The 22,889-nt window shown below is 54.6% G+C and overlaps 9 protein-coding genes across 9 annotated transcripts; 8 read left to right on the top strand and 1 right to left on the bottom strand.

Annotated features, from left to right (window-relative positions):
• Nucleotides 1-3,274: 3,274 nt before the first annotated feature.
• Nucleotides 3,275-4,136, top strand: J3D65DRAFT_644128 (uncharacterized protein; the record flags this gene model as incomplete). The annotated part of the gene is made up of 4 exons (XM_066802133.1): nt 3,275-3,327; nt 3,376-3,448; nt 3,501-3,991; nt 4,049-4,136. 4 exons carry the CDS (start codon nt 3,275-3,277, stop codon nt 4,134-4,136), a joined length of 705 nt encoding a protein of 234 aa, XP_066658541.1.
• Nucleotides 4,137-4,317: 181 nt separating this feature from the next.
• On the top strand, nt 4,318-5,259 carry J3D65DRAFT_613112 (P-loop containing nucleoside triphosphate hydrolase protein). The gene is made up of 2 exons (XM_066799085.1): nt 4,318-4,441; nt 4,493-5,259. Exons 1-2 carry the CDS (start codon nt 4,402-4,404, stop codon nt 5,200-5,202), a joined length of 750 nt encoding a protein of 249 aa, XP_066658540.1. The 5' UTR covers nt 4,318-4,401; the 3' UTR covers nt 5,203-5,259.
• Nucleotides 5,260-5,318: 59 nt separating this feature from the next.
• On the bottom strand, nt 5,319-6,078 carry J3D65DRAFT_207138 (transcription initiation factor IID, 18kD subunit-domain-containing protein). The gene is made up of 3 exons (XM_066794464.1): nt 5,913-6,078; nt 5,778-5,859; nt 5,319-5,727 (listed from the first exon to the last, which is right to left on the bottom strand). Exons 1-3 carry the CDS (start codon nt 5,968-5,970, stop codon nt 5,436-5,438), a joined length of 432 nt encoding a protein of 143 aa, XP_066658539.1. The 5' UTR covers nt 5,971-6,078; the 3' UTR covers nt 5,319-5,435.
• Nucleotides 6,079-6,221: 143 nt separating this feature from the next.
• On the top strand, nt 6,222-7,517 carry J3D65DRAFT_613109 (uncharacterized protein). Its single transcript, XM_066799084.1, has 2 exons — nt 6,222-6,317; nt 6,374-7,517. Exons 1-2 carry the CDS (start codon nt 6,301-6,303, stop codon nt 7,398-7,400), a joined length of 1,044 nt encoding a protein of 347 aa, XP_066658538.1. The 5' UTR covers nt 6,222-6,300; the 3' UTR covers nt 7,401-7,517.
• Nucleotides 7,518-7,960: 443 nt separating this feature from the next.
• Nucleotides 7,961-9,339, top strand: J3D65DRAFT_548386 (chorismate synthase-like protein; the record flags this gene model as incomplete). The annotated part of the gene is made up of 3 exons (XM_066796908.1): nt 7,961-7,995; nt 8,060-8,421; nt 8,474-9,339. The coding sequence occupies 3 exons, from the start codon at nt 7,961-7,963 to the stop codon at nt 9,337-9,339; spliced, it is 1,263 nt and encodes a 420-aa protein (XP_066658537.1).
• Nucleotides 9,340-10,321: 982 nt separating this feature from the next.
• On the top strand, nt 10,322-12,151 carry J3D65DRAFT_532585 (fungal-specific transcription factor domain-containing protein; the record flags this gene model as incomplete). Its single annotated transcript, XM_066796684.1, has 3 exons — nt 10,322-11,289; nt 11,341-11,706; nt 11,836-12,151. Coding segments are annotated over 3 exons (1,650 nt in total), but the record flags the coding sequence as incomplete, so codon positions are not given.
• A 1,745-nt stretch (nt 12,152-13,896) lies between these two features.
• On the top strand, nt 13,897-15,143 carry J3D65DRAFT_207112 (uncharacterized protein). Its single transcript, XM_066794463.1, has 2 exons — nt 13,897-14,830; nt 14,923-15,143. Exon 1 carries the CDS (start codon nt 14,141-14,143, stop codon nt 14,801-14,803), a length of 663 nt encoding a protein of 220 aa, XP_066658535.1. The 5' UTR covers nt 13,897-14,140; the 3' UTR covers nt 14,804-14,830; nt 14,923-15,143.
• Nucleotides 15,144-18,576: 3,433 nt separating this feature from the next.
• Nucleotides 18,577-20,969, top strand: J3D65DRAFT_664649 (uncharacterized protein; the record flags this gene model as incomplete). The annotated part of the gene is made up of 6 exons (XM_066802757.1): nt 18,577-19,413; nt 19,467-19,545; nt 19,595-19,727; nt 19,830-20,129; nt 20,191-20,848; nt 20,907-20,969. 6 exons carry the CDS (start codon nt 18,577-18,579, stop codon nt 20,967-20,969), a joined length of 2,070 nt encoding a protein of 689 aa, XP_066658534.1.
• Nucleotides 20,970-21,814: 845 nt separating this feature from the next.
• Nucleotides 21,815-22,888, top strand: J3D65DRAFT_664648 (acyl transferase/acyl hydrolase/lysophospholipase; the record flags this gene model as incomplete). The annotated part of the gene is made up of 1 exon (XM_066802756.1): nt 21,815-22,888. One exon carries the CDS (start codon nt 21,815-21,817, stop codon nt 22,886-22,888), a length of 1,074 nt encoding a protein of 357 aa, XP_066658533.1.
• Between the last annotated feature and the right edge of the window lies 1 nt (nt 22,889).

The raw sequence follows: 22,889 nt of genomic DNA, 5'->3' as shown, positions 1-22,889 counted from the left end.
GATGAGTTCGCGAGTCAAGGTGCATGAACGAATCGTGCGAGATCTCCAGGTCACCTGGCTACTTCCGCGTCGACTGCAACACTTGCGGATAGCTCCTTTCAATGCAGCTGGAATCTACCGAAACAATGATTGGAATGATGTCGTGTTGGACTAATCATCAATTTCTTCACAAAGGTCAACTCAGTCCTTCGAAGCAATTGATAAACAAAAATACTCTCGCGCAGGGTAACGATTTCCTGATTATGTGGCGTCAATCAGACGGTAACTTCTCACGCAAGGTCCCTCGGTTTCAAACTCAACTCTTCCGCTCTTCTCCCCGCCTGGATGGGTTAGGTCAGTTGAGCGACGCAGGGCAATGATTATCTGCACAGGCTGCCACTCATGGAAAGCACGAGCCAGGAGACCAATCCGTACTGCACTGACACGACGCACACGGCCGCTATGAGAGCCACGCTGAAAGCCTCACTTGATATCTAGGAAGAGGTCAGAAAGCAAGCAGTCTTCCAAATCGCATTGGAGTCGGGCTTTCATTGCCAAAACAATACTTTTCGACCTGCAAACAAATCTGCTCCCGACTAGAAGCTTTTCCGCGAGCGGTACGATGATGGATCTTTGCGTCATTTCAAACCTGTTCAGAGGCTGCGCGAGTCTCATGTACTTCCCGCGATCCATTGCCCATGGATTGTCACCGGTCGGCGGGCATGAGAAGCGCCTTCCAGGCAAAAGGGACCAGCTTTACACGCTGGAGTTTACTGTGTACCAGATGTCTATCCCAACAATCGCGTCATCCTTGGCCCATCACGACCTCGCTACCACTCCACGCTCCCGCTCGCTACCAAACAAAACAATGAGAACTGGAGGAGAAAAAGAGGAGCGGCAAAAAGTTTACAGCAGTAGGTCGACCAGGACTTGGACCTGGAACTTGCCTGGGTGATTTGTTTAAATCCCCGACACGTGTTTTCCTCTATACATTCTATACATACAGTCCCGACCCGATCGGTCACGGATACGCGCTGTATAGTAGGGGACTGGCGAAAGATGTTAATAAATGGCAGAAATTTCCAAAACACATGATTGCGGCGCGACGCTCCTGGATCCATCCCTTGGTGTCTGGAGCCCCAAATTTGCATCTGAGGCTTCTGGTATCGCGGTCGGTGTAGAATTTTCGCGTTCTTGGATCGCGAAAATTCCCTTGGTGTTGATTTCTGATTTCGTTACGTGCCTATCTCCACCCCAAGTCATCCTCTTTCCCAACCACCGTCTCGCCAGCCACTATATGATGCTTCTCACTAGACATTAAATTGCCACACCTTTCTCCTGGGCTCTTTCTTCCGTGTGAAGAACCGACATGGAATATGCCTTGCAAATCTGTCCATCGATACAAAATGGATTATTTGGAATTACAATGAATGGAGCAAAAGAAACGGGATAGAGTTTCTATTCCGCCATCTTTACTACCTCGACGATTGGCAATCTTCGATCGCTTTCAGCGCGAACAGGCGACTGTCTCTAAGGTCGTCTGATGCCTTTCATCTAGAATTTCCTGAAACGATTCCACCTCATCGCCTAAAGACGGCGGCGGAGCACTTACGTTGGTCGAAGCAACTGCCAATCGTGAGAAACTCGCACCTCGCAGTGTATGATCAGCCACATCATCGGCCCACCAGGAAACGCGGCTGCGTCAGCCTGGGCGAGGACGGCGCACCGTGCGAGCAATGTGGGAATCGCACCTTTGTCATGGCGTGGGACTCGGCAGTCGGATTTTTCGCCCCCGTTTTCTCATACTCGGGTTGATGTTCACCCACATGAATGTGTGCTGCGAGTCTTTGCTTGAGATACCAGCGGACCCCAGAGCAGATCATCCGCAATGACCACTCGAAGGCTGAGAACGACCACTGAGAAGGCCGAGCTGCTTGATTGGTCGACTTATCGGCAGAGCGACTGCTTAGAAGGTATTTGAGGTCGAACATATAAGCTATGCGAAGTCTTCGTTTGCTGCTGTTGCGGGAAATGCGAGAACGAGGACCGCAAAGCCCATTCCGTCTTTGCCGTCAAAAAGGGTCGTGAAAATAGGAGCAGGGACAAATGAGACAATAAAGCTAGCGACGGCTATATCCGAGCTACACGGCAATCTTCCAAGACGGGCGAGCAGATGCAGACAACGAGAAGAGATACAACACCAGAATTGACTTGAAGAGAGCCTTTAAAACAACATGAGATCTGACCAGCCTCCTATGGTTATCGCCAGGCGTTCCACGTGTGTATACAAGGCGCTCGGAGTATCGGCACTATATCGGGGGGCATGCGCCGGGCGAGGACGCGGTTTAGGGAGAACGCGTATGCGTGGGCCACTTTTGTCCAGTGGTTAGGGTTAGCGAGGCGCCTTCCTATTCGTTCTTCAGTTTCATCTTAAATATCTGTATGGCTTCTGTCGTAACACGGCGCTGCGAGGCCGCGCAAGGGCGCCCATCGAAAAAAGGGAACCGCGCGTCACCGCGCCGTGGCCCTTGACGACTATCGTGGGGCTCAGCCTCATGTATCTAGAAGAGGGCAGAGACAAGAGGCCCAGCGTGGAGCCGTGCCCGGACTGTACACGCTGCCTTGATATGCTGGGCCAACCCCGAGGCTGCCTTTTGAAGATCAAGTCTGCCTTTTGATTTCTGATGCGGTCGTACGGTTCGCTCGCAAGCGTTGGGCGACGGTTGCTCGAAAGATGAGAACACCGCTTCGGCTCGGGACTTTGGCTTCAGCTGCTGTGCTGCTGATGATCCTCTGGACCATCTTCCACCATTCCGATTACATCAAGGATCGATGGGGGAAACTCGACTCATTCAAAGGCAGCATATCCGAGGGGATGTCGCACCTGGGAAGCAGCGGTAGCAAAACGACAAGCATCGACCCGAAGTTCATTGGTTTTGGGACGCCGACACCGGTACCCGATCTGTCGCAATCATGGCCAGCAGCGATCCAAGACGCCGGCGAACTGCCGCCAAAAGTGACACAGGATCCGTCGACACAACCTGAAGGAAGTGCGAAAGTATCGCCGGCGACCCAAGACGACAAAACACCCGAACAAGTTGACTCCGAGCAAGCTTCTTCGGACCCTCCTGAAGCTGGGAATACGGCCGGTAATGCGATTGTCGACACTGAGGATCTGTCTGAGAACGACAGCCCGTCGGAGGAGAGTGGAGAGGACACTGGCGATGAAGATGCGGAAGACTTGGCGGACAGTCCAAGTGACTACATGGAGGCCGTACCGGATAAGATTGTCGTAATGGCAAAGACTCAAAAAGACGATACGAGCTGGGTGGCAGATGAGTTGCCAGAGTTGGTCGCCCTCCATTTGCGCAGAGAGCTTCGCTTATGTTTTTCCAGCTGGCAATCAGCCATTTACAGCGTTGACGATGAGGATGCCATCCTCAAGACACCCATGAATAAAGGAAAAGAAGTAGGTTTTACCATTAGCCAAGGGTCTTTCCAAGACTAATCAGGGGTCATAGGCCATGGCGTACCTCACCTACATCATCGAGAATTACGGAAAGTTCCCGTCCACGGTAGCCTTCATCCACAGCCATCAGGACAAGTTCTGGCATTCAGACGGGATGCCGGCGCGGAGCAACATGATTGCGCTCAAAGCACTTCGAACCGAGTTCGTCCAGGAGGCAGGCTTCGCCAATCTTCGATGCGCTCTTACTCCGGGTTGTCCCGCTGAAGTCCAACCATTCCGGCAGAATACGCCAGAGAATCAAATGTACGAGAGGAACATGAGTGTTGTTTGGGACGTGTTCTTCCCCTCGACGCCCTGTCCGGCGATTATTGCAGCACCTTGTTGTGCTCAGTTTGCAGTTTCGAGCAACCAGATCATGACGCGGCCAATCGAAGACTACCTGATGTACCGGCAATGGTTGATGGACACGGAGATGGATGACGAGAACAGCGGTCGAGTCTTTGAGTATCTTTGGCACATCATCTTTGGCCGAGATCCAATATTGTGAGTTGCCCGGTGGATCCCTATATCAATCTCGAGCTAATGACGGCGCCTGCACAGCTGCCCAGAGTACGGCTATTGCTGGATGAACGTATACGGAGGTCCGAACAGAAAGCAGTTGCACACATTGGTGTATGGGACTCCGTAGTTTTTTGTTTGATCTGATACCCACTTGTTGTTTTGTCTGGAAAAACTTCGATATCGAGAGTCGCGAGACTTACCCACATGGCTGCGGACTTGGTGACGTGCAAAAGCGAAAGTTTGCCGATGGGCTGGACCTGGTGTCCCGACGTCATCCGGGTCGTGTCAGCTACCTTACCCCGCGGTGGGACCACCACGCGCGCTCCTGAGCCAAAAGCCGCCAGCTTCCCAGCAACCAGGTCCTCAATTCTGCTCCTCTCTTGCACCACAACATGGAAGATCAGGTAGAGCGCCTCGCGAACAAAGTCTGGGGTAGGAATGCGCTCGACCCAGCTCGCCGACAAGTCGACTGACTTGAAGCAGACAAATTCCACCACCTGAGCCGGTCGCAACGTCTACTCATTGGAGTTTCGGGAATCCCTGGCAGTGGAAAGACGACGCTTGCTGCCAAAGTTGCCTCTCGACTCAATCAGCTCTACCATGCACAACTGCCTGGCGCGAGTGCGGGTGAGCCTCCGATAGCAGGATTCGTACCGATGGACGGCTATCACCTATCTCGCGCTCAGTTGGACGCAATGCCAGACCCTCACATGGCTCACGCTCGTCGCGGGGCCCACTTCACCTTCGATGCTGAGAGCTTCTTTCGCCTTATCAAAGCGCTGCGCAAACCTCTAGCACCAGAGACCCGTACACTGTACGCACCCAGCTTCGATCACGCCGTTAAGGATCCCGTTCCAGATGATATCGCCATTGCCCCGACCACGCGCATATTGCTCTTCGAGGGCAATTATCTCAGCTTGGACAGAGACCCTTGGCGACAGGCTGCGCAGTTGATGGACGAGCTTTGGTTTGTCGAAGTCGACTTCGAAACAGCGAGGAGGCGGTTGGTGGGCAGGCATGTGAAAGCTGGTATCGCCAAAGATGAGGCAGAAGCGAATAAGCGCGTGTCAGAAAACGACCTGGTCAACGGTAAACAAATTGTGGAGGAGAGGGTCAAGGTGGACGAGATAATTGTTAGCAAGCAAGATCCACACTGGAAGCCTGAGGAGCAAGGGTTGGAAAAAGAGGAGTGAGAAGGGCCTTTGCCACAGCATCTCACATATGGCTTCCGTGAGCAATGAATACCAGCTTTCGTTTTCTTTCGCGCTGTCCAGTGACGAGAGATCGGTTCCGCTGTGGTACTCTGTATAATTTCAACCGGATGGGTATATTGATCCGAAGACTCCGAACACCATAAGAATTCCCAGAACCGCAAGCTTGTCACCTCTCAACGCAACACCAGCGTGGTGTCGGCAAGGTATGGCCTTCAGTCCTTGTTGCTTCGTGCCTTCTTGGCTGGGCGCTCTTCAACATGGCCATCCTTTCTCTTGCCTTTGCGCTTTTCTTCCTTGCCCTCGTCCTTGCCGATCTGTTCATCATCGACAGCAAAGACTTTGCGCTGCGTCCTGATCTCCTTGTCCTTGTTAAGAAGCTCGGTGACTCTGCCGAGTTTGACGGGGTCCTTTCGCAGGATGAACTTGAAGTCGTCGACCTTGATTTTGGCACGACGTGAGTAAGACGCACAGAGGGCGGCTTCGTGGCAGGTTTCGATGACAAAGCTACCGAGTTGTCAGCAAGTCTCCAGTGTCAGTGGTGAGGTGAGCCGTACTCGGTGATGATTTCATCTAGAACTCGAACGGTCTCGGGGAGCGGGTGACGGTCATCTCCAAAGGCGACCAGGTAGGCCTCAACTGAAGACGGTAAGTTACGAGCAGCTTGAGATGAGAGTATGTCCTGGGCTTACGGTCTCGTGTGTCGAACTGCTGGCCTTTTTGGCGCATGCGCATGCGAGGTTCCGTCATCTTGGAAGGCTAACGACAGAATGTAGAGTCAAGGTGAAGCGCAAGACTTGCCATGGGTCGAGGATCCCTGGCCGTCGAGCGATGTAGAAGAGCGGAAGGGTTATAGCGGCGGAGGAGCCTCAACCTCAGATGCGGAAGCGCCAGCCACAGCTTATCGCGACGCTTATCTTTGCGCCACGGCGCCACAGTGAGGGCACAAACCGGCCAAAGCTGCCCTCCGCCCGCTGGGTGCTGCACTGCAATCTGGCTTGCATGCCTTCAACTTCACAATGAACTTGTGCCCGAGCTAACTCCACAACAAGTACTCCCACCGATGCTGGACAACGCAAGATGATCTCCTTCTCAGGGTATGTCTGACCACCCGCGACTCCACGAGACCCGTTCCACTGACTCCTTTGTCCAGCGTCCTGCGCATTTTGATGTGGATTGGACCTTTCTTGTTTACGAGGGGATATCAGACATACCAGTCAATCAGGAGCGCTCCACCTTCACGCATACGACCACTGCCTGCGGATGTCGCACGCTCTCTCAACATTCTCTACGCATTTGCCCTTTTTGCCTTCATCTACTCGCTTCCATATTTCGCTCCCGAGAATGTCTTCCGCGCCACCTCCTCCCGTTTGCAGATTCCCAACGGACCTCTCTTCGTTCGACTAAGCTCTTTACATGGGCTCTCCGAAAGAGACGAGCTTCTGAAGGCCAAGTTTGTAAATTTGGAATCGCGCTTGCTCTACCTCGCCTATGGACCGGATGTTCTGGCAAGCTGTCCGTACTGTACTTCCCAGGAGCCTTCGAGTTACTTTTACTATGCGCTGCCATCGATTTTGGCACCACATCTGCTCCACCTCATGGTCCTGGGAATACTGACGTCATCGCTGATGTCCGGCATACACGGTGCGCGCTGGAGGACGCCGGCAGCAATCGCAGGTGTTTCACTCGCTGCCGTTGAAATCTGGCTATTGGGTTCCTACAATTACCAGAGGAATGCCACCGCGACACGTCTGGGTGACATTGAGCCGTTCTACTGGCGTGTGCGTACCTTGCGTTACTTGGGCTTCGCCGTAGTAGATGCAGCCTTAGGGTACATCGTCTACTTGTCATCCACCAACCGCTGGCTGGCCATGCCTCCGACGGTAGTAGAGAGGCTTGAGGACAATATCCGAATGACTGAAGGTCTGAGGGGCAAGCTCAGTATGCTTGGTGCGCTCAAGAACACTGTGGCCCGGGACAGGGGCCTTCGTCAAAGATCAGAGGAGTACTGGACGAACGAAGGACAAGTGATGGGACAGGTTCTTGAAGACAGAGAGGTCGTGGATGGCATGCAGGCGGCACTTGAAAGAGTCAATGTAGAGACTATAGAGAGACAGGCAGGTGGGTTGGCGGACAATGTTGTTGGCGTTATGGATATGATGCGCGGCATGCCCAGTTAGCATGAGGACTCAGGCAAAGAATCAACGTGGACGCTCGGGGGCATATTGCCGCAGCGTTACTTTTTGCATTTGTAGACTGATACCAGTGACGACCAATCAAGTCCGCTTTTCCATGGCATGATGTGCAAAAAGTGCGATTATCTGACTATTCCCTTGCGACGAATTGATGGTAGGCAGGGAACAAAGAATAAAAAAATTGAAAGAAGTGGATTTGCAGAGCCCAGAATAAGAATGAGGTCACAATCCACCCTCGCGGATGACGTGCATCAAAACGGTGACGATACGATATCTGGGACCGATCGGGGGATTCGCACCGAAGGCGAGAACAATGGAGGACGTCCAAGGCCGCAGACGGGCAGATGGACTCCCTTCCCTGTGAGGCGGTCGGCACTCGGCGGTTATTTTCTGCCGCAAATCGGACGTCCCCGTCGGGATCCGACATTTTTAGTAGTTGCTCAAAAACAGTCATACCATTCGACCTCTTTATATTGTTGGTGATAGCACACTCAACTGCTCACTGCTGCCCGTCGCATTCGCCAGTCCTGGTTCCTTCAGCCACCATGTCCACCTTCGGTTCCCATTTCCGCGTCACCACGTAAGGCTCGAGCTCACGACAAGACCACCAACGTCTCAATAGCAGCTGTTCTAACTTCGCGTAGCTACGGCGAGTCGCATTGCCTCTCAGTTGGATGCATCGTCGATGGCGTCCCTCCGGGCATGCGCCTCACAGAGGCTGATATCCAACCTCAAATGACTCGTCGCCGTCCCGGACAGAGCGCAATCACCACGCCGCGAAACGAAAAGGATCGCGTAGAAATACAATCGGGCACCGAATTTGGAATCACTCTGGGAACTCCAATCGGCATGAGGGTCATGAATGAGAACCAACGGCCCAAGGACTACGGAAACAACACCATGGACAGGTTCCCGAGACCCAGCCATGCTGACTGGACTTACCTTGAGAAATACGGCGTCAAGGCGAGCAGCGGCGGTGGCAGGAGCAGTGCTCGTGAAACAATTGGTTAGTGATAATCGCGCAGAAACAATTGCGATCTCTGCTGACTCGAGTCTAGGCCGCGTCGCCGCCGGTGCAATCGCGGAAAAGTACCTGAGGGAAGCCTTCGGTGTCGAGATTGTCGCCTTCACTGCCTCCATTGGCAAGGAATTCCTGTTCACCCCTACTCCCGAGCACCCTACTGCCTCGACGAACCCCGAATTTCTGGACCTGATCAACAAGATCGATCGCAAGACCGTTGACAGCTTCGTTCCCGTCCGCTGTCCCAGCGAGGAGGCCGGCAAGCGCATGGAAAAGCTTGTTGAAGAATACAGAGATCGTCAAGACAGCATCGGAGGCACTGTCACTTGCGTGATTCGCAACGTCCCCTCTGGATTGGGTGAGCCTTGTTTCGACAAGCTCGAGGCTCTGCTCGGCCATGCGATGCTCAGCATCCCCGCAACAAAGGGTTTCGAAATCGGCTCCGGATTTGGAGGCTGCCAGGTGCCTGGATCAATTCACAATGACCCGTTCATCAAGGCGTCGGCGCAAGATGGCACTCCCGAGTCTGTTGCTCGGCCACGACTGACGACGAAAACCAACAACTCGGGTGGCATCCAGGGTGGTATTTCCAACGGCGCTCACATCTACTTCAACGTTGGCTTCAAGCCACCGGCGACGATCGGCCAAGCTCAGCAAACTACTGGCTACGACGAGACGGATGGTGTTCTGGAAGCAAAGGGCAGGCACGACCCCTGCGTTGTTCCTCGGGCCGTGCCGATTGTGGAGTCGATGGCGGCTTTGGTCATCATGGATGCAGTCCTGGCCCAGCAGTCAAGACAGATGGCAAGGAGCCTGCTGCCGCCCCTGGACCGGACTATTCCTCTCACCGGAGGTGGTGCGCAAGCAAACGGTGAGGGTGCCAAGGTGGAGGTTGATCGGTAGAGTGAAGAAATACAACATGACTCGTTGGGAGACGTTGAGTTGCGGATTACCAAATGTCAGCCTTTGCGACCTGCGAGTTGAAGAGGTGGACACTTCGGACATGTTTCAGGTCGCTTATTTTGGCGCCGTGGTTGAATTTCCACGCAAATTTTCTATACCCTTCGAAAACCTATGGACTGGACCGCCTTCAGCTAAGCGCGAGGTCGAACAGGAGATTTGTAGACGTACTATTAGATTCAAGAGTTGTGACGACTTCCACGGGCATCGAGCATGGAGCATCCAGTGAGCCGGCCGAAGGAGCATGCATTACGGTTGGCTAAGAAGCCGTTCCGAAGGTCTCGCCCAACAAGTGACGGCACAGTCGATTTGGGGCCAACAAAGCCACCAAAAATCTAACAGTGGGCCGACTTCAGGATCGTCCGGAATCATAAGCTCGTTGCGGGCGACGGAGGAGTCGTGCCATACCGGTATAGCTGCTTGAATTGGCCATCAACGCCCTGGGATACTAATCTTTGTTCGTTCCCTTCTGTCTGTTTGGAGCTATTGCAACAAGCTGCCGGCGGCAGAATGCCTAAAGGGTCGCTGCTGAAAACTTGACAACGTCTGCGAAGGAGCAACAAGCATCGATTTCCAATGCAGACGAAGCGACCTTGGGTGGATTACTGCGCCATAGCATGCCACATCTGTCCTCAAAGTCTGCTGCGCCAAAGGGTTGGGCTGTGGCTCGTTCGGCTTTTGATTGACTCAGGCGCAGTGTGCCTCTTGCGCCTCTCCATGTCCACTCCTCAACCAACCGACCGAGATCAACCCTCTCGATATGAGAAAATACACGCCATTGAAGGCCGCGCGCGGAGAGAAAGCAAAGACACAGGACGAATCCTCAAGGGAGAGGAAACGGAAGTGTACCCCAACGGCCGTAAGTCGCTGCCCAGAACGATGGCCGCCACAATGCGTTGCTGAGAACATCCATCCATCTACTTAGTGTGTACCATGCCGCAAGAGAAAAAGCAAATGCGATGGCTCTATACCCTCTTGCTCCTCCTGCACAGCTGTCTATAAGACCGAATGCCACTACGGAGGCGAGTCAAAGCTGAGCACGAAAGGAACTCCAGACGCCGATGATGGTGGACATCCAAAGACGCTCTCTGAATCCACGAGTAAACTGGCAGCATCAGTGAAGGCCCTCCCCGGCGCTCAAGCTGCACGTCTCATCGAACAGATCCAAGGCTGCAAAGACATCGATGCCTTAGCGAAGTCGGCACAAACCCTCAGATTTGGCGCCGTAGAACAACAAGGAGAGGCTCCTACCGAGATACCGCCAAGTCCACACCCCTATATTCGCCTACACTATGGCAAAACATCGATTCTCAGCCTTCGAAATCCAGGCCCAACTCATGGTACGGAAGCAGCCCTGGATTTGCACGCTTCAGCTCCGCTTGAGGGCAAAGTAACTTGGACTTTGGCGCCAACCGAGCTTGTCAATCACCTGCTCGAGCTCTACTTCAGTCGCATCCATCCATATCATCCGATCGGTTCGAAGAAGGTCTTTTGGAAAGCTTTCGAAGAAGGGGACCTGAGGAGCTGTAGTCCACTTCTTGTCAACGCTATCCTTGCATTTTCCTGCCACTACTCTGATCGTTTAGATGTCCGCACAGACCCGGAAGATGCCCAAACGACTGGTGACCAATTCTTTGCCGAGGCCAGGAGGCTTCTAAATGAAGAGGAGCGTTCGTCATCAGTCTCCACCATCCAGGCCCTCGCAATCATGAGTCTCAGGGAAATATCGATGGGACGGGACAGCTCTGGTTTTCGTTACATCCGCCAATGCATGGGAACCATCATTGAAATGGGTCTTCACCTGTCGGTCTCCGGCGAACGGGATCTTCCTCAAGAACAGACCGAAGTCGATGAGCGCTCCTATGTGTTTTGGGGTTGTTACACATTAGACGTGTTAGTCCAAGTTCCTCGTTCCTTAATTCTGGTCTGCTAATTGGTTGGCAGAGCTTGGGCATTATGCACAGGACGGACACCTTCCATTCCGAATTTTGCCATAACGATTGAGAAGGAGAACCTGAAATTTGGCAACGAAGATCCAGGGTGGGAACACTACATTCAACCACCCACGAGATCGGTCGCTCCTGTTAGCCAAACTCCCGAGATACTCTACCATCTGACTGGCTTTTACGAAATTACGAGTGGAATGTTGAGCATCATCTTTGCCCGAGGTGAGCAATTGACGACCGAGTCCGTACTGCATTGCTACGCAAAATTTCAGTCATGGTATTATGGCCTTCCAACCAAGCTCCAAGCAGAACATTTAGCTTCTGCCGAGACACCTTCAAACATGTCTTCAATTCTGCTTCTCAAGTAAGTTACAAGGAGCTCCGAAATCAACATTTAGCGCAAGGAAACAGCACATAACGTGGCGCTTCATTGATAAAGTCTTCTGGTCCTCAATTTTAAAGCTATAGAAAGCTGACTGTCAATCTCGCACAGCATGCTCTACCACAATTGCATTTTCCTCCTTTTCCGACTTTCGACCGACTTGTGCTTCGCGGATTTCAATATCCGCCCTCGGGAGATGTGCCGAAAATCAGCTCGCAATATTACGCAGTTGATGAGGATATTTCGCCAAACATATGCCGTAAATTGCTGCCCGCCACTCCTTATTCACATTCTTTTCTGGAGCTCTGTTCAACACCTTGAAGATGCGCCGGATCCTCAAGCTGCTCAAGGTCTACTTGAGGGTATTCACGATCTCGAGGCCATGGCTGAAACACACCCTTTCGCCGCCCAGTGTGTCGACATAATGCGAGAACATTCAAGGAAGGGCGGGGACCAGATTTCCCATTCTGCGGTCCAGACGCAAACTTTGAGAGACAAAGGCTCTTCCGAAAGAGTAAATACTCAGGACATGGTATCCCCCGATGCTAGAAACCCCATGGGCCCGAAACCTGGAGGTATCGCGCTGGTTGCAGATGCTGCTCAAGCCAGGCCCTACGTGAATCAACATCGCGTTCATTCCGCCTTTGAACCTTTTCACCCCCAAAATTACTACCACGCGTTTACACCTCCATTTTTGCAGACTGAGATGCAGTGGACGCCATCTTGGCAAGCTTCAGACTCTACCATGGTGCAAAACTCTAACGAGCCGGAAGTTTCAAGCCGTGATAGCAGCTTGGGAGGACTCCAACGCCCAGATATTTGGCAGAACCATCTAGGCACTAGTGAGTGCGATGATCTTCTAAATAAGCCCCCAGCTTCCTAACAAACAGCAGGTCAGTCTCCTCCAGTTTCAAACTTTGCTACTCGCTACCCGAATCAGAGCATCAGTGGGGCACCTTTTTCCAGAGCAACAAATGACGTCGTGCCGTCATCCACCACTGTGCCGACCGACATGAGTCTCATGTCGCTGGAGTCGCACGCAACCACGCCATCTTATCAGTCCCCACAGAACCAATGGGCGAACAATGAGCTGTTGGACGCAAAGGGACAGAATCTTCAAACAGTCGGCCCAAGCCAGTACCCCACATACTTTGCAGGCAGCACAGTAGCAGATCAATCGACAGCTGTCGGTATGCAAGGGCAGGGTCAGATGGGCTACGGAACAATACTGCATCGCGAATGGCGTCCACGTGGCCATGGTTAAGATTCAGGGGAAAGGGGTTCCCGGACTGAATGCGGGCAAATCCGGTGATCATCCAATTGGCTTTTTCATCGCTCTCGATAAGTGGTTAGAATAGCTTTTACAGACTGACCCAGTCTAGATACTTGCGGACAGGAAGACGCGCTGTAACGCAACGGAAACATACGGTGGCTGCCCTTGCCTCAGCGGCAGCGGAATTCAACACCAGATGTCGCACCACGTCCTGCACAATCTTCGTGACAGCCACAAGTCGCACAGGCAGGCTTTCAGTCGGACCACGAGCGCAAAAAGAAAAGAAAGCAGGGTGAAGTGCAGTGTGGTGAAGGTTTTGGCTAAGCTCCGTGAAGACGCCGGAGGGGGACATGATTGGCGCGCGGGCCGAGGATTGGAAGTCTCCAGCTTTCCCGATCGAAATGCTCGAGTGGGAGGAAGGCCTTCTTCCCCCGTTCCGCCGACAGGGTTCCCCCAGCCAATTCATGAGCACCATCCAAACCTTACAAGCACCGCATCCTGCAAGCCCAGCGCTGACATGCGCTAAATATTTCGTCTCTGCTTGTCTCATTGTGTTTTTCTCCAAATCGTCTCGCTTCCCGTGGGCTTTGCAGTCATCTACTCGTCCTTGTAGAGGCCGCTTCTGACTAAGGTTCGTCAACTCGCAGTGAGCCATTGCATTTGCAGTGCGTCCGCAGAGAAGTACGCATGTCTGATATGAATTTTCACCACTTGGATGGCATTCCTTTCCTTCACGCTGTTAACAAAAGTTCCTCCCCTCGCCTGCGTTACCAATGGCCTGAGGTGCCGGACACAACTTTTCTTCATGAGAGTTACACGACTCGGTTGGTCCTCACGATCAATTCCTGCTCTGGATGGAGAATTCTTGGTTTCAAGCAACAACAACAACGACAAGAATATCAGTCTATACTGCGGATTTTGCCGACGTTGCGCACCAAGCCAAGAAAGCATTCGTACAGGAATATTCCGCATCTTTTGCCTCGCCAAAGTGCCGGAGTATCACAAAATTCCGGGGTCTTGCACGGGCCCAGGTCCCCGAACAAGCCATCCGGTTAATAAAAATCAGCCTTCAATCTCAGGCCCCGAGCGAACTCAGCACAGAACGCCGCAGAATGAACTCGGCCATGCAACGCGCCAAGGTCCATGGGACCAGACGCGCGTTTAGTGGTCGAGATGAGCGCCGGCAAGGGCGTTGTTTCAAGTCGAATCCAGACTGATAATTCTTCGGACGTGTCGGCCCTCGTTCTCCGTGTCCTGACCGCTGACCGCCGAGCAGGCCTTCGATTGACCGTGCATCCAGCGCAGCAAGCGCGCCCTGCTGCCCGTCCAGTCGGCCGTCTGACACAAACGCCGAAGGCTGCGTGCAATCAGATGCTGCGCGACGTTGTTGATTGGTTCCCTGAGCCTGTCTTTCGCTTGTTGGCAAGCACTCACGATTGCAAGGCAAAAATTGATCTCTTTTTTTCGCATTTGGCCAACTGCACGATCTTCGGAGCCGGGCTCGTGATCGCAACGGTCTCTCTATCGTCCGTGGGCGAGCGCGTGCCCAGGTCCACGCTCGCGAGACGACCCGAGGAGGGTCTCTGCATGACGTTGACTTGGGAACATCATGTTGTCAACGTTGTCTCCCACAATGTCTCAATATCTCTTGGGTCGTGGGACTGCCAAGGCATACGGACAAATCCCTCTTTGTCGCCGGCCATCCGAAGCTCGAGCGAGCTTTTGTGCAACATGAGGCGAAAGTCTCTTGTGATGCGGTCTCGAAACCTCCTATTGCTCTACCACATGGGCCTTGCATACTCCTGATGCTCAGGTTCTAGGCGCTTCATCGACGTGAGTTTCCCCTATCTCCTTTTCTTGGTGTCCTTTGCCACGGCCTATTGCTTTGGGCTCCAATTTGTGCTTAACTAATCAAAGTCACGAAGCTTGTGAACGTGACTAAAAAGTCAATTTACTGGGTCTCAGCAAAGACTTGCTAAACTCTTGAATAATCAGAGGCACTGCATGACTAAAGGACAAAGTTGAGCTCAACACAACGCCTATCCTCGCTGACGATCATACGTTGCGTGGGAATGTACTGTACAAACCTACCACGGCCAGCTTCTTACACCTTAGCATTCGACTCCATGTTCGGACAACTTGCGATATGTCGTGCACTTTCATTCGATAACTACATGTTTCGTCTACCTCTCTGACAATGCTCCTCTCGTTCCAGCTCGCGCCGACAACCATGCCGCTTGGAGCCTGTTTTGCCGACCGGGAATCCGAACTCCACTGGTCCAATCCCAACGCGGGTATGACAGGCGTGAAATGATGTAGGGACCGCTAGCCCGCCAGACATTTGTCAGTCCCCTGCGGTCCTCCGTCGTCATCAAAGTCCAGGGTAATCGGGCCATGTGTCCTAGTCCCCGACCTTCGGCAGGCAGAGCTGCGCATTGGGCTCCTGACAGGCACCGCAGACGCGCGGGTACGCGCTCGCCCTTCGTCTCCTCTGGCGACCGAGCGCTTACGACAGTCTCATTCGACACTGATTCCAGCGCGGTGCTCACGCTGCCGACTCCCTAGTTCGCCGGCCATGATGACCGGCCGCAATGGAGCCATTCCTCAGCTGTCGGGAGACTGGGCTCGTCAGCGAATCTTGCGCGGAGGGGAAGGCCGCCCGATACGGAGGCTGGGCCCGGTACAGTGCATGCAGCGATTACGAGAGTCAAGCTCCCGTTTACAAGAAGGGAGCTCAATCGATGGCGGTTATCAAAAAGAGCTTCACGTTGCTTTTCCATTCGGTCTGCCGGATTTTCCGGCTTGCGCACAGTGCCCTGACAGACGCTCAGGAAACACCATTCCGGTTTGCACTCTCCATGGTACCATTTTGGAGCAAATCTTATGTAGATTGTCATCGTATAATGATGCTCCCTGAACAGTGCAGTGTAATGTTCGCAATCGCGCCTCCTACTGCGGCGCGCGACGTGTGCAGCCCAATATGAAGTTGCGGGTGACGGTGTACGTCGCGGGATTTCAAGACTGCGAAAGCCTGAGTGAGCAATTGCAAGTGCTTCTTCCCATGCCTCTCATGTTGTGCCGCTATTGACACTGTAGTGGCTTTGCGCCGGTATAGCAGAGAGAAGCGTCGAGGTTCATGGGGCGTTCTTTCAAACAGTCTCAACGTCCATCTCATGTACGCCTTTGGCCATCGATAGCAGCGCACCAAGTGAATTAAATTACGGCACAGTCCTCGACAACTCTCGCACCGCGTCACTGCTCACTGCCCACTCGTTGCTCCACTCCGCTTTTGCCGGCTTCCGCCACTTTTGGAGGAGAAAAGCATGGCCCTCGACAAGCGGCCGCCCACCACAATATGCAAGAAAGAACCTTGCTTGGGGGCGGAGATCAAGTCGACCAGGGCCCCCTAAAGCGGACCTTTGCGGTCAGACAAAGGCAATCAGCTCATATGGGTACATACGCTGAGCAGGGAGTCAGAGTGCCCGATGAGCAGTGCGATGCATGAATATTGTTTCGAGTGAAACACAAGTACAAGAGCAGTGAGCCTCTCAGCCTAAGCTTGGCCTAGCAATGTTTGCTGGACCGACGTGGGTGGTATTACAGACCCACCCGCGGCGCGATAGGCATCATGAACGCTGTTTATGCAGCAGAGCAGAAGTGCATGTCCAGCACGGTGTTGTCATCTGGCAGACTTTGACTTCCTTGTCGGCGGAGGCGGAAACACACCCGTCTCCACGATGCAGAGCGAAGACCCTTTCACAGTGCCCATGACAAATCCGTTCACCGAGCGAAAGCTCTCGAGATCTTCTCAAGTCTCTGCCGCAATACATGAGGGCGCCGCGGAGCTCGAGAACCACATACCGCGCTCGCGCAAGCCACGCCAGGACAAGCTCGGGCTGCCTTGTCCTCGTTTGCCATGACCGTCACCTGTAAAGGATCGCCGATTGGACAGGCGCCCATGCTCCGGACCGGCGCGAGTAACATCCCCCGGGGCACTCTGAGTCTCGATCAACGGGATTGGTGTGGGCTCTCGAGCCAGGCCTCCCTCCCAGCCGGGCGGTTAGTTTGTGCGTACGTAGCTGGAGAGCAGTGCGTACTGGCCGCGGATGCCAACTGACAATACCCACCCGAGCGCCAGGACTAGCATGCGAGTGGCCATTTCTGTCAATAGGACACTCGGTTGACCAGGAATAGTCAGTGTCAAGGTGGAGTCGCCGTCGACTGGATATGACAAGTTACTCGGGGCACGCAGGGAAGTGGCGCGCTGGAGAGAAGAAGAAGAAGAAGAAGAAGAAGAAAATCAAGAGCTCGTTTGGCGTCGGGAGCTTGGTTGGAAACACAGCCAAGGGTGGGTCTTGACTGCGCTGTGCCTTTGTTGGCATGCCAGCAGTGTTGGTTACTTGGTCGACTCTACGCTTGCAATTGGCACAGTCGTCGGACAAGCCAACACTTTCGGCAGAGAGGAGCATTTCCAACACGAGCTTTGTGAAAGTACAGCAGCACGGGTTGGGGTGGATGTGATGTGAAGAACAGTCAACAATGATGTCAGCCCATTGGCTGTGGGTAGCAGTGCATTGCTGGCGCAGGCTAGAGCGAAATGGGGGGTTGTGGCATGCAGGCAGGCTGGGATGAAGAGGACTTGTCGCTTTTGAGGGTGTGCAGTCTGGCGAGCAATGTTTTGGACATGGGGGGGCAGTGGACATGGGGGGAGCAGAAGAACGGAATGTGGTCAGTCACGTGGAGAGGTGGTCGATTGGGACCTGGAGGACTGGAGGAGCTGAGGCGGGAGTGTGAGGCAGCAGAGGAAGAGGAGGGAGAGGTGGTGATATGCGGCGGCTGGCGGTAGGGTACTGTACAAGGTACCGTAGGTGGCCCCCCCCTCGCCTGAAGGGACCAAGCCTGGCTTGCGCACCGCACCGCAGCGGCCAGCCCGGGGGGGGGGGGGGGGGGGGGGGGGGGGGGGGGGGGGCCAGCCCAAGCAAGTCCCATAACCCAGTAACCAGCCAGCCAGCCAGTCAGCCAGTCGTGGACCCGACCTGTTGCAATGTTCCTGGCGCCTGTCGCCTCTCTCTCGCTCGACAGCAGTCCAATCACCATGGCTTGTTCCGCCGCCTGTTGTCCTCCATCTCGCGACCATCACAGCTGATCCCCGTCCCGTCCTCTATTCTACTTCCACTGCTCCCTCACCGGCCGTCATCGCGCCTAGCTGTCGGCCCATTATCTCTGCGAAGACGGCTTCCCGCCTGCTAGCTTGCGCGTGCACCGCACAAGACACGCCTCGTCCCCATAAGCGCCAACAGCCGCCTGCTTGCCTTGCCTTGCGCCAGCTTTTCCTCCATGTCCACTCTCGACCTCGCCCACACGAGCTTGATGCGCGCCCAAGGACAATAACCTCGAGAGCTGCCTGCTTAGACAAGAACTAGCCACGAGCCCGCCGCTGACCCTCGACGGAACCCAGCAAAATTCCTGGCCGGCCGCCGCCCACCTCACCTTCGGTTGCCGCGTCTGCGCACTTGACCCGTCTGCGCTCTCAGGTCGTCAGTCGCCTCTGACCCTCGCTGCTCTTGCCATCTGGTGCCATGGCCCAGGAAACTCGAGACTTGGTCATGCGCAATGCTCCAGACTACCCTCAGAACCCCGCCGCAGGATTTACCGCCGTCAACAGTCGACCATCTCGCGCCCAAGCTGCTAAAGTTGCCATGGTTGCGCCGCCCGGCACTCAGTCCTCGTTGGAGACCAGTCCTGAGATGACTGCTGTTCATGAAGATTTACCGACCGAGCACGGGCACGCATTGGGTAAAACTGAGAACGTGGTGGATCCGACACCGCCTACCGATCCACATTCAAGAAGAAACAATTCTCCAAGCCCTTATAAGAGGTCATCCGACTTCCGCATAATCCCATACACGCCGCCTGCCGAGAAGAAGCGCAAAAGGTTAGCAACAGACGACCCCAACGATGACTCGGAACGCCCATCGCCAGACCGCCAGGCTCGCGCTGCCTCGGACGATTATGAAAGCACCTCCAACCTCGAATCTGACGACGACTCACCCGAAGCAGACATGCGACCCGTGGAAAAGCAGGACCCCGAGTCCGCCCAGGCCAGAAAACCTTGGCTAGACCAGCGCCATCAGAAGCAGACCCAAGCACAGCACAAGGTCGCCAGATCCACAGCTGGTGACCAACGAGAATCCCATGGCTCAAATCAGTCTGAGCGAACCGACTCTGCATACGACAATGCTGGCGCGATTGCACACATCATCGAAAAGCCCGAGGACCATGACCCTGAAGAAGGTCATGGTTCCGCACTCAAGAAGGAAACGGCGCCAAGCTCGCGTTTGTCCAGCGAAAACTCCGGCATCACCGAAATCACCAAGGCAGGCGTACAAATCGACCCACAAAAGAAGAGGAAAAGGGTACGCTCTTCCGCGTTTATCGTGCCATCCGCGCGTGTTGACACAAATGGTAGAACTTTAGCAATCGGACCAAAACAGGTTGCCAAACCTGCAGGCGCCGCAAAAAGAAATGCGACGAAACCAAGCCCGTCTGTGCGTAGGATGCTCGGTTGCTCCTTGTTCAATGCTGACAAGCGTATAGGTAACAACTGCCTCCGCGGCGGCTTCGTCTGCGAGGGCTACCTTACAACAAGCTGGCCAAAGTCAGGAATCCCCAAGACGACCCCGATACAATCAAAGCAAAGCTTCTCAGAGAGCCCCAGGATTTTTCCGAGGTAAGAAGACGACAGCGGGAGTAAAGTGCTATCAGCACTTTCAGTCTTTAGATAGCTGCAGATCAAAGTGTCAATCTGAATGCAACTGACATTGATTCCAAGGCCAATCGGGGAGCAAGTCAGCGACAATAGAGGCACAATCAGAACAGAAGAAAGCCAACCACGACTGCCGGCGATCAACGAGGACCGCCAATGTGATTTCCGCGGCCAATGGGGTTCTCCTCGGGAGGAGCAACCGCAACGTACATATTCACAAGACCGCTCCATCGGACCCGAGTATCCTTCGATCATGGCGAGGGCTCCTTCGGATCCATACAGACGAACGACAGACGGCGAGTCGGGGCTGCAAGAGCAAACAACTTCCTGGGTGTCTGAGCAGCAAAAGGACCAACAAACACAACGGTGCGTAATCTGCCCAATCTCGTTGAATTTTCCTCTTCGGTTACTGACACGCCTCGTTTAGTGCTGGCATCTTTCGACCCGTCTTGGATGCCCAGTTGACGCCTCTGGCCCGCGGGGCCAGGTACAACCATGAGCAGCCACCATCACCTCCCAAGACAATTTTTGAGGTTATGCAGAAGGGATGGCCATATCTTCGGAGCGATCCGGTCCTTGTCGACTACCGTAAACGATGCAAAGCTCTGCTCTGCAAGTACAACTTTGCGCTCTTGGCTGGACTTCGCGAAGATGGCGATATGCGGCTCTTGCGAAACGTCATTATGCCCCCACTGGAAAGTCGCGGCGAAGAGGCTTTAAAGACTGGCCGCCTGGCCGAAGATGCTCGGATCGAGGGCCCATTTACGTGCGACTACGGCTGGAATATCACCATCTGCGAAGGAGTTATGGTGGGGTCCAACTGCAACTTTGAAGACGGAGCCAAGATACTCATCGGACCACGAACCGTCATCGGACCTGATGTCAAGATTTACACAAGCGACCCCTATAAATGGCCATTGCGCGGGGACGGAGGTGAGGTACAGACAATCTCGAGAGGGATAACGATAGAGGAGGACGTCTTCATTGGCGGAAACTCGACCATATTATCCGGAATTTGCATCAAGAAGGGCACCATCGTCGCGGCCGGGTCGGTGCTGAACAGGAGAATGTTTGGTCCAGACGGGGTAAGTCGAAAGAATGTCCTTGGGCAATGGTATAGGGTTGCTAATCGCGACGGTCCAGGTGATACCGGAACGGAGCTTCGTGACAGGAAATCCGGCACGCGTGCTGCGAGATGTTCCATGATGTTTGCTCTTTGCTGCAGCTTAAGCCATGTTTGATGTCTGGTTATTACCGCGCTGATATACCCGGACGTGGGCCGAGGCCCGCGAATCCACCGAGTTCTTTTTGCGTAATTCGTTCCGAACATGTAAACATGTCGATTCATCCCTTGTCGGAGGCAGCCTCGGTAGCAACCCTTGTAGAGCATAGCAGAGCCGTGAGTGGTGTTGGATGGGTCATGGATGCCGGCTTTTGTTTGTTGTTTTGACCTTCTGCTGCACCAACAACGCTGTCAGACGCCAGCTGCTGCGCGTAATGGAGAGAAGAGGTTGAAAGAAGCATTTTACGAAAAGCGAAAGTTTGAAAAAATTGTTTGGATGCCTGGAGGCCTGGAGGCCTGGAAGCCTGGAGTTGGCCTCAGGCCAAGAAATCCGCAGGGCAGCCCTCGGGTCGGCACGCCGGCACCCCACACCTCAGTGGCTCGAGCTCGAGCTTAAGCTCGGTGCGTCACTGCCGTGCGGTAGGTACGGTGCGGTCCAGTGCTGTGCATGTCCGTCCCACCCACCGTCAGTCATCCCATCGTCTGTCCCGTCGTTACCATCCCCCTCTCCACGCCCTGACCTCCCAAACATGCCCCCGACTCGTCCTCCTGCTGCTTTGGCAAAACATGGCTGCCGTCCGCGCCCCAGACCCTTGCCATCTTTCACCTATTCCTCATGTCGACACTTCTCCGCCGACACCGCACGCCCACCCCGCCGGCCGAAGACGGCGCTATTCTTCCCAGGTGATATTTCCCTACACCCCTCCCACCCCTCGAGCACGCTTGCTCACCTATCGCCCCAACAGGACAGGGAGTTCAACGCGTCGACATGATCCGGCCCTGGCTCGAAGCCTTTCCGCGCACCGTCAAGCCCGTCCTCGACGAGATCGACACGACCCTCGCCCTCAGCGGCACCCCTCTCACGCGCATCATATCCGAAGGATCGAATGCACGGCTGACGGCAACCGAAAACGCACAGCCGGCCATCATGGCCACGTCTGTACTGATACTGCGAGTTTTGGAGCAAGAGTTTGGCTTCGACGTGCGGACCAGAGTCGACTTCACACTCGGCCATAGTCTGGGCGAGTTCGCAGCGCTGGTAGCAGCTGGCAATCTTGCCTTTGGGGATGCGCTGCGCATGGTGCGGCGACGAGGCGAGGTCATGGCGCAGTGCGCGAAGGAAGCTAGCGCGGCCATTGGCGGCGGCGACGTCGGCATGGTGGCGCTGGTGTGCGAGAACGAGGAGCGTCTGGCTGCGCTGACGGACGCGCTCGCCGAGTTTCTGGGCTATGGCGGCCTCGGCAGCAAGGCCGACAGCGTCCAGGACTCGCTGCCTGCCGTCCAGCAGGTCCTCGTTGCGAACATCAACAGCAAGAACCAGATTGTCCTCAGCGGCAGCATCGAGCGCATCACGACGCTGTTGGCCCATGTCCGTCAGTTTGGCGGCCATGACCCGCGTGCCGTGCGGCTCAAGGCAGACTCGCCTTTTCACAGCCCGCTCATGAAGCCCGCCGAAGCCGAGATGCGCCGCCTCCTCGATCAGCCGAGTAAGAGTATTCCTGGTGGCGGCGAAATAGTCGCGTGGCCGGGCCACATGCCGTGCGTGTCCAATGTGAAGGCGCGGCCCTTTCGGAGCGCGGCTGAGCTCAAGGACTTGCTTGCCCGGCAGTGCGTCGAGACGGTCGACTGGTGGGGCAGCGTCAAATACCTGGATAAAGAAGAAAAGGTACGAAGATGGCTGGGCATTGGGCCTGGCAGGGTCGGACGCAACTTGGTTGGCAAGGAGGTGGGCATGAAGGGCGCCGTCAAGGGCGGTGGTGTCTGGGCCGTTGACGACCCGCGGAGCATCGACGAGATACTCAGGGGACTCGACGACACGGAGTTCGCGGCCGACGATGATTGAG

This window comes from Phyllosticta citribraziliensis, assembly GCF_038025025.1.
Source record: "Phyllosticta citribraziliensis strain CPC 17464 chromosome Unknown J3D65scaffold_2, whole genome shotgun sequence".
NCBI classification, from domain to species: Eukaryota; Fungi; Ascomycota; class Dothideomycetes; order Botryosphaeriales; family Phyllostictaceae; genus Phyllosticta; species Phyllosticta citribraziliensis.
Note: the sequence above shows the minus strand (reverse complement) of the source record. Positions and strands in the feature narration are given on the sequence as shown.

Coding starts and splice junctions, on each gene's coding strand:
- J3D65DRAFT_613112 (XM_066799085.1), top strand. CDS start 4,402: ATGGAAGATCAGGTAGAGCGCCTCGCGAACAAAGTCTGGG. Junction 4,442..4,492: donor CCTCGCGAACAAAGTCTGGG/GTAGGAATGCGC, acceptor GACTTGAAGCAG/ACAAATTCCACCACCTGAGC.
- J3D65DRAFT_207112 (XM_066794463.1), top strand. CDS start 14,141: ATGGGACCAGACGCGCGTTTAGTGGTCGAGATGAGCGCCGGCAAGGGC.
- J3D65DRAFT_207138 (XM_066794464.1), bottom strand. CDS start 5,970: ATGACGGAACCTCGCATGCGCATGCGCCAAAAAGGCCAGCAGTTCGAC. Junction 5,860..5,912: donor GCAGTTCGACACACGAGACC/GTAAGCCCAGGA, acceptor TACCGTCTTCAG/TTGAGGCCTACCTGGTCGCC. Junction 5,728..5,777: donor CTAGATGAAATCATCACCGA/GTACGGCTCACC, acceptor ACAACTCGGTAG/CTTTGTCATCGAAACCTGCC.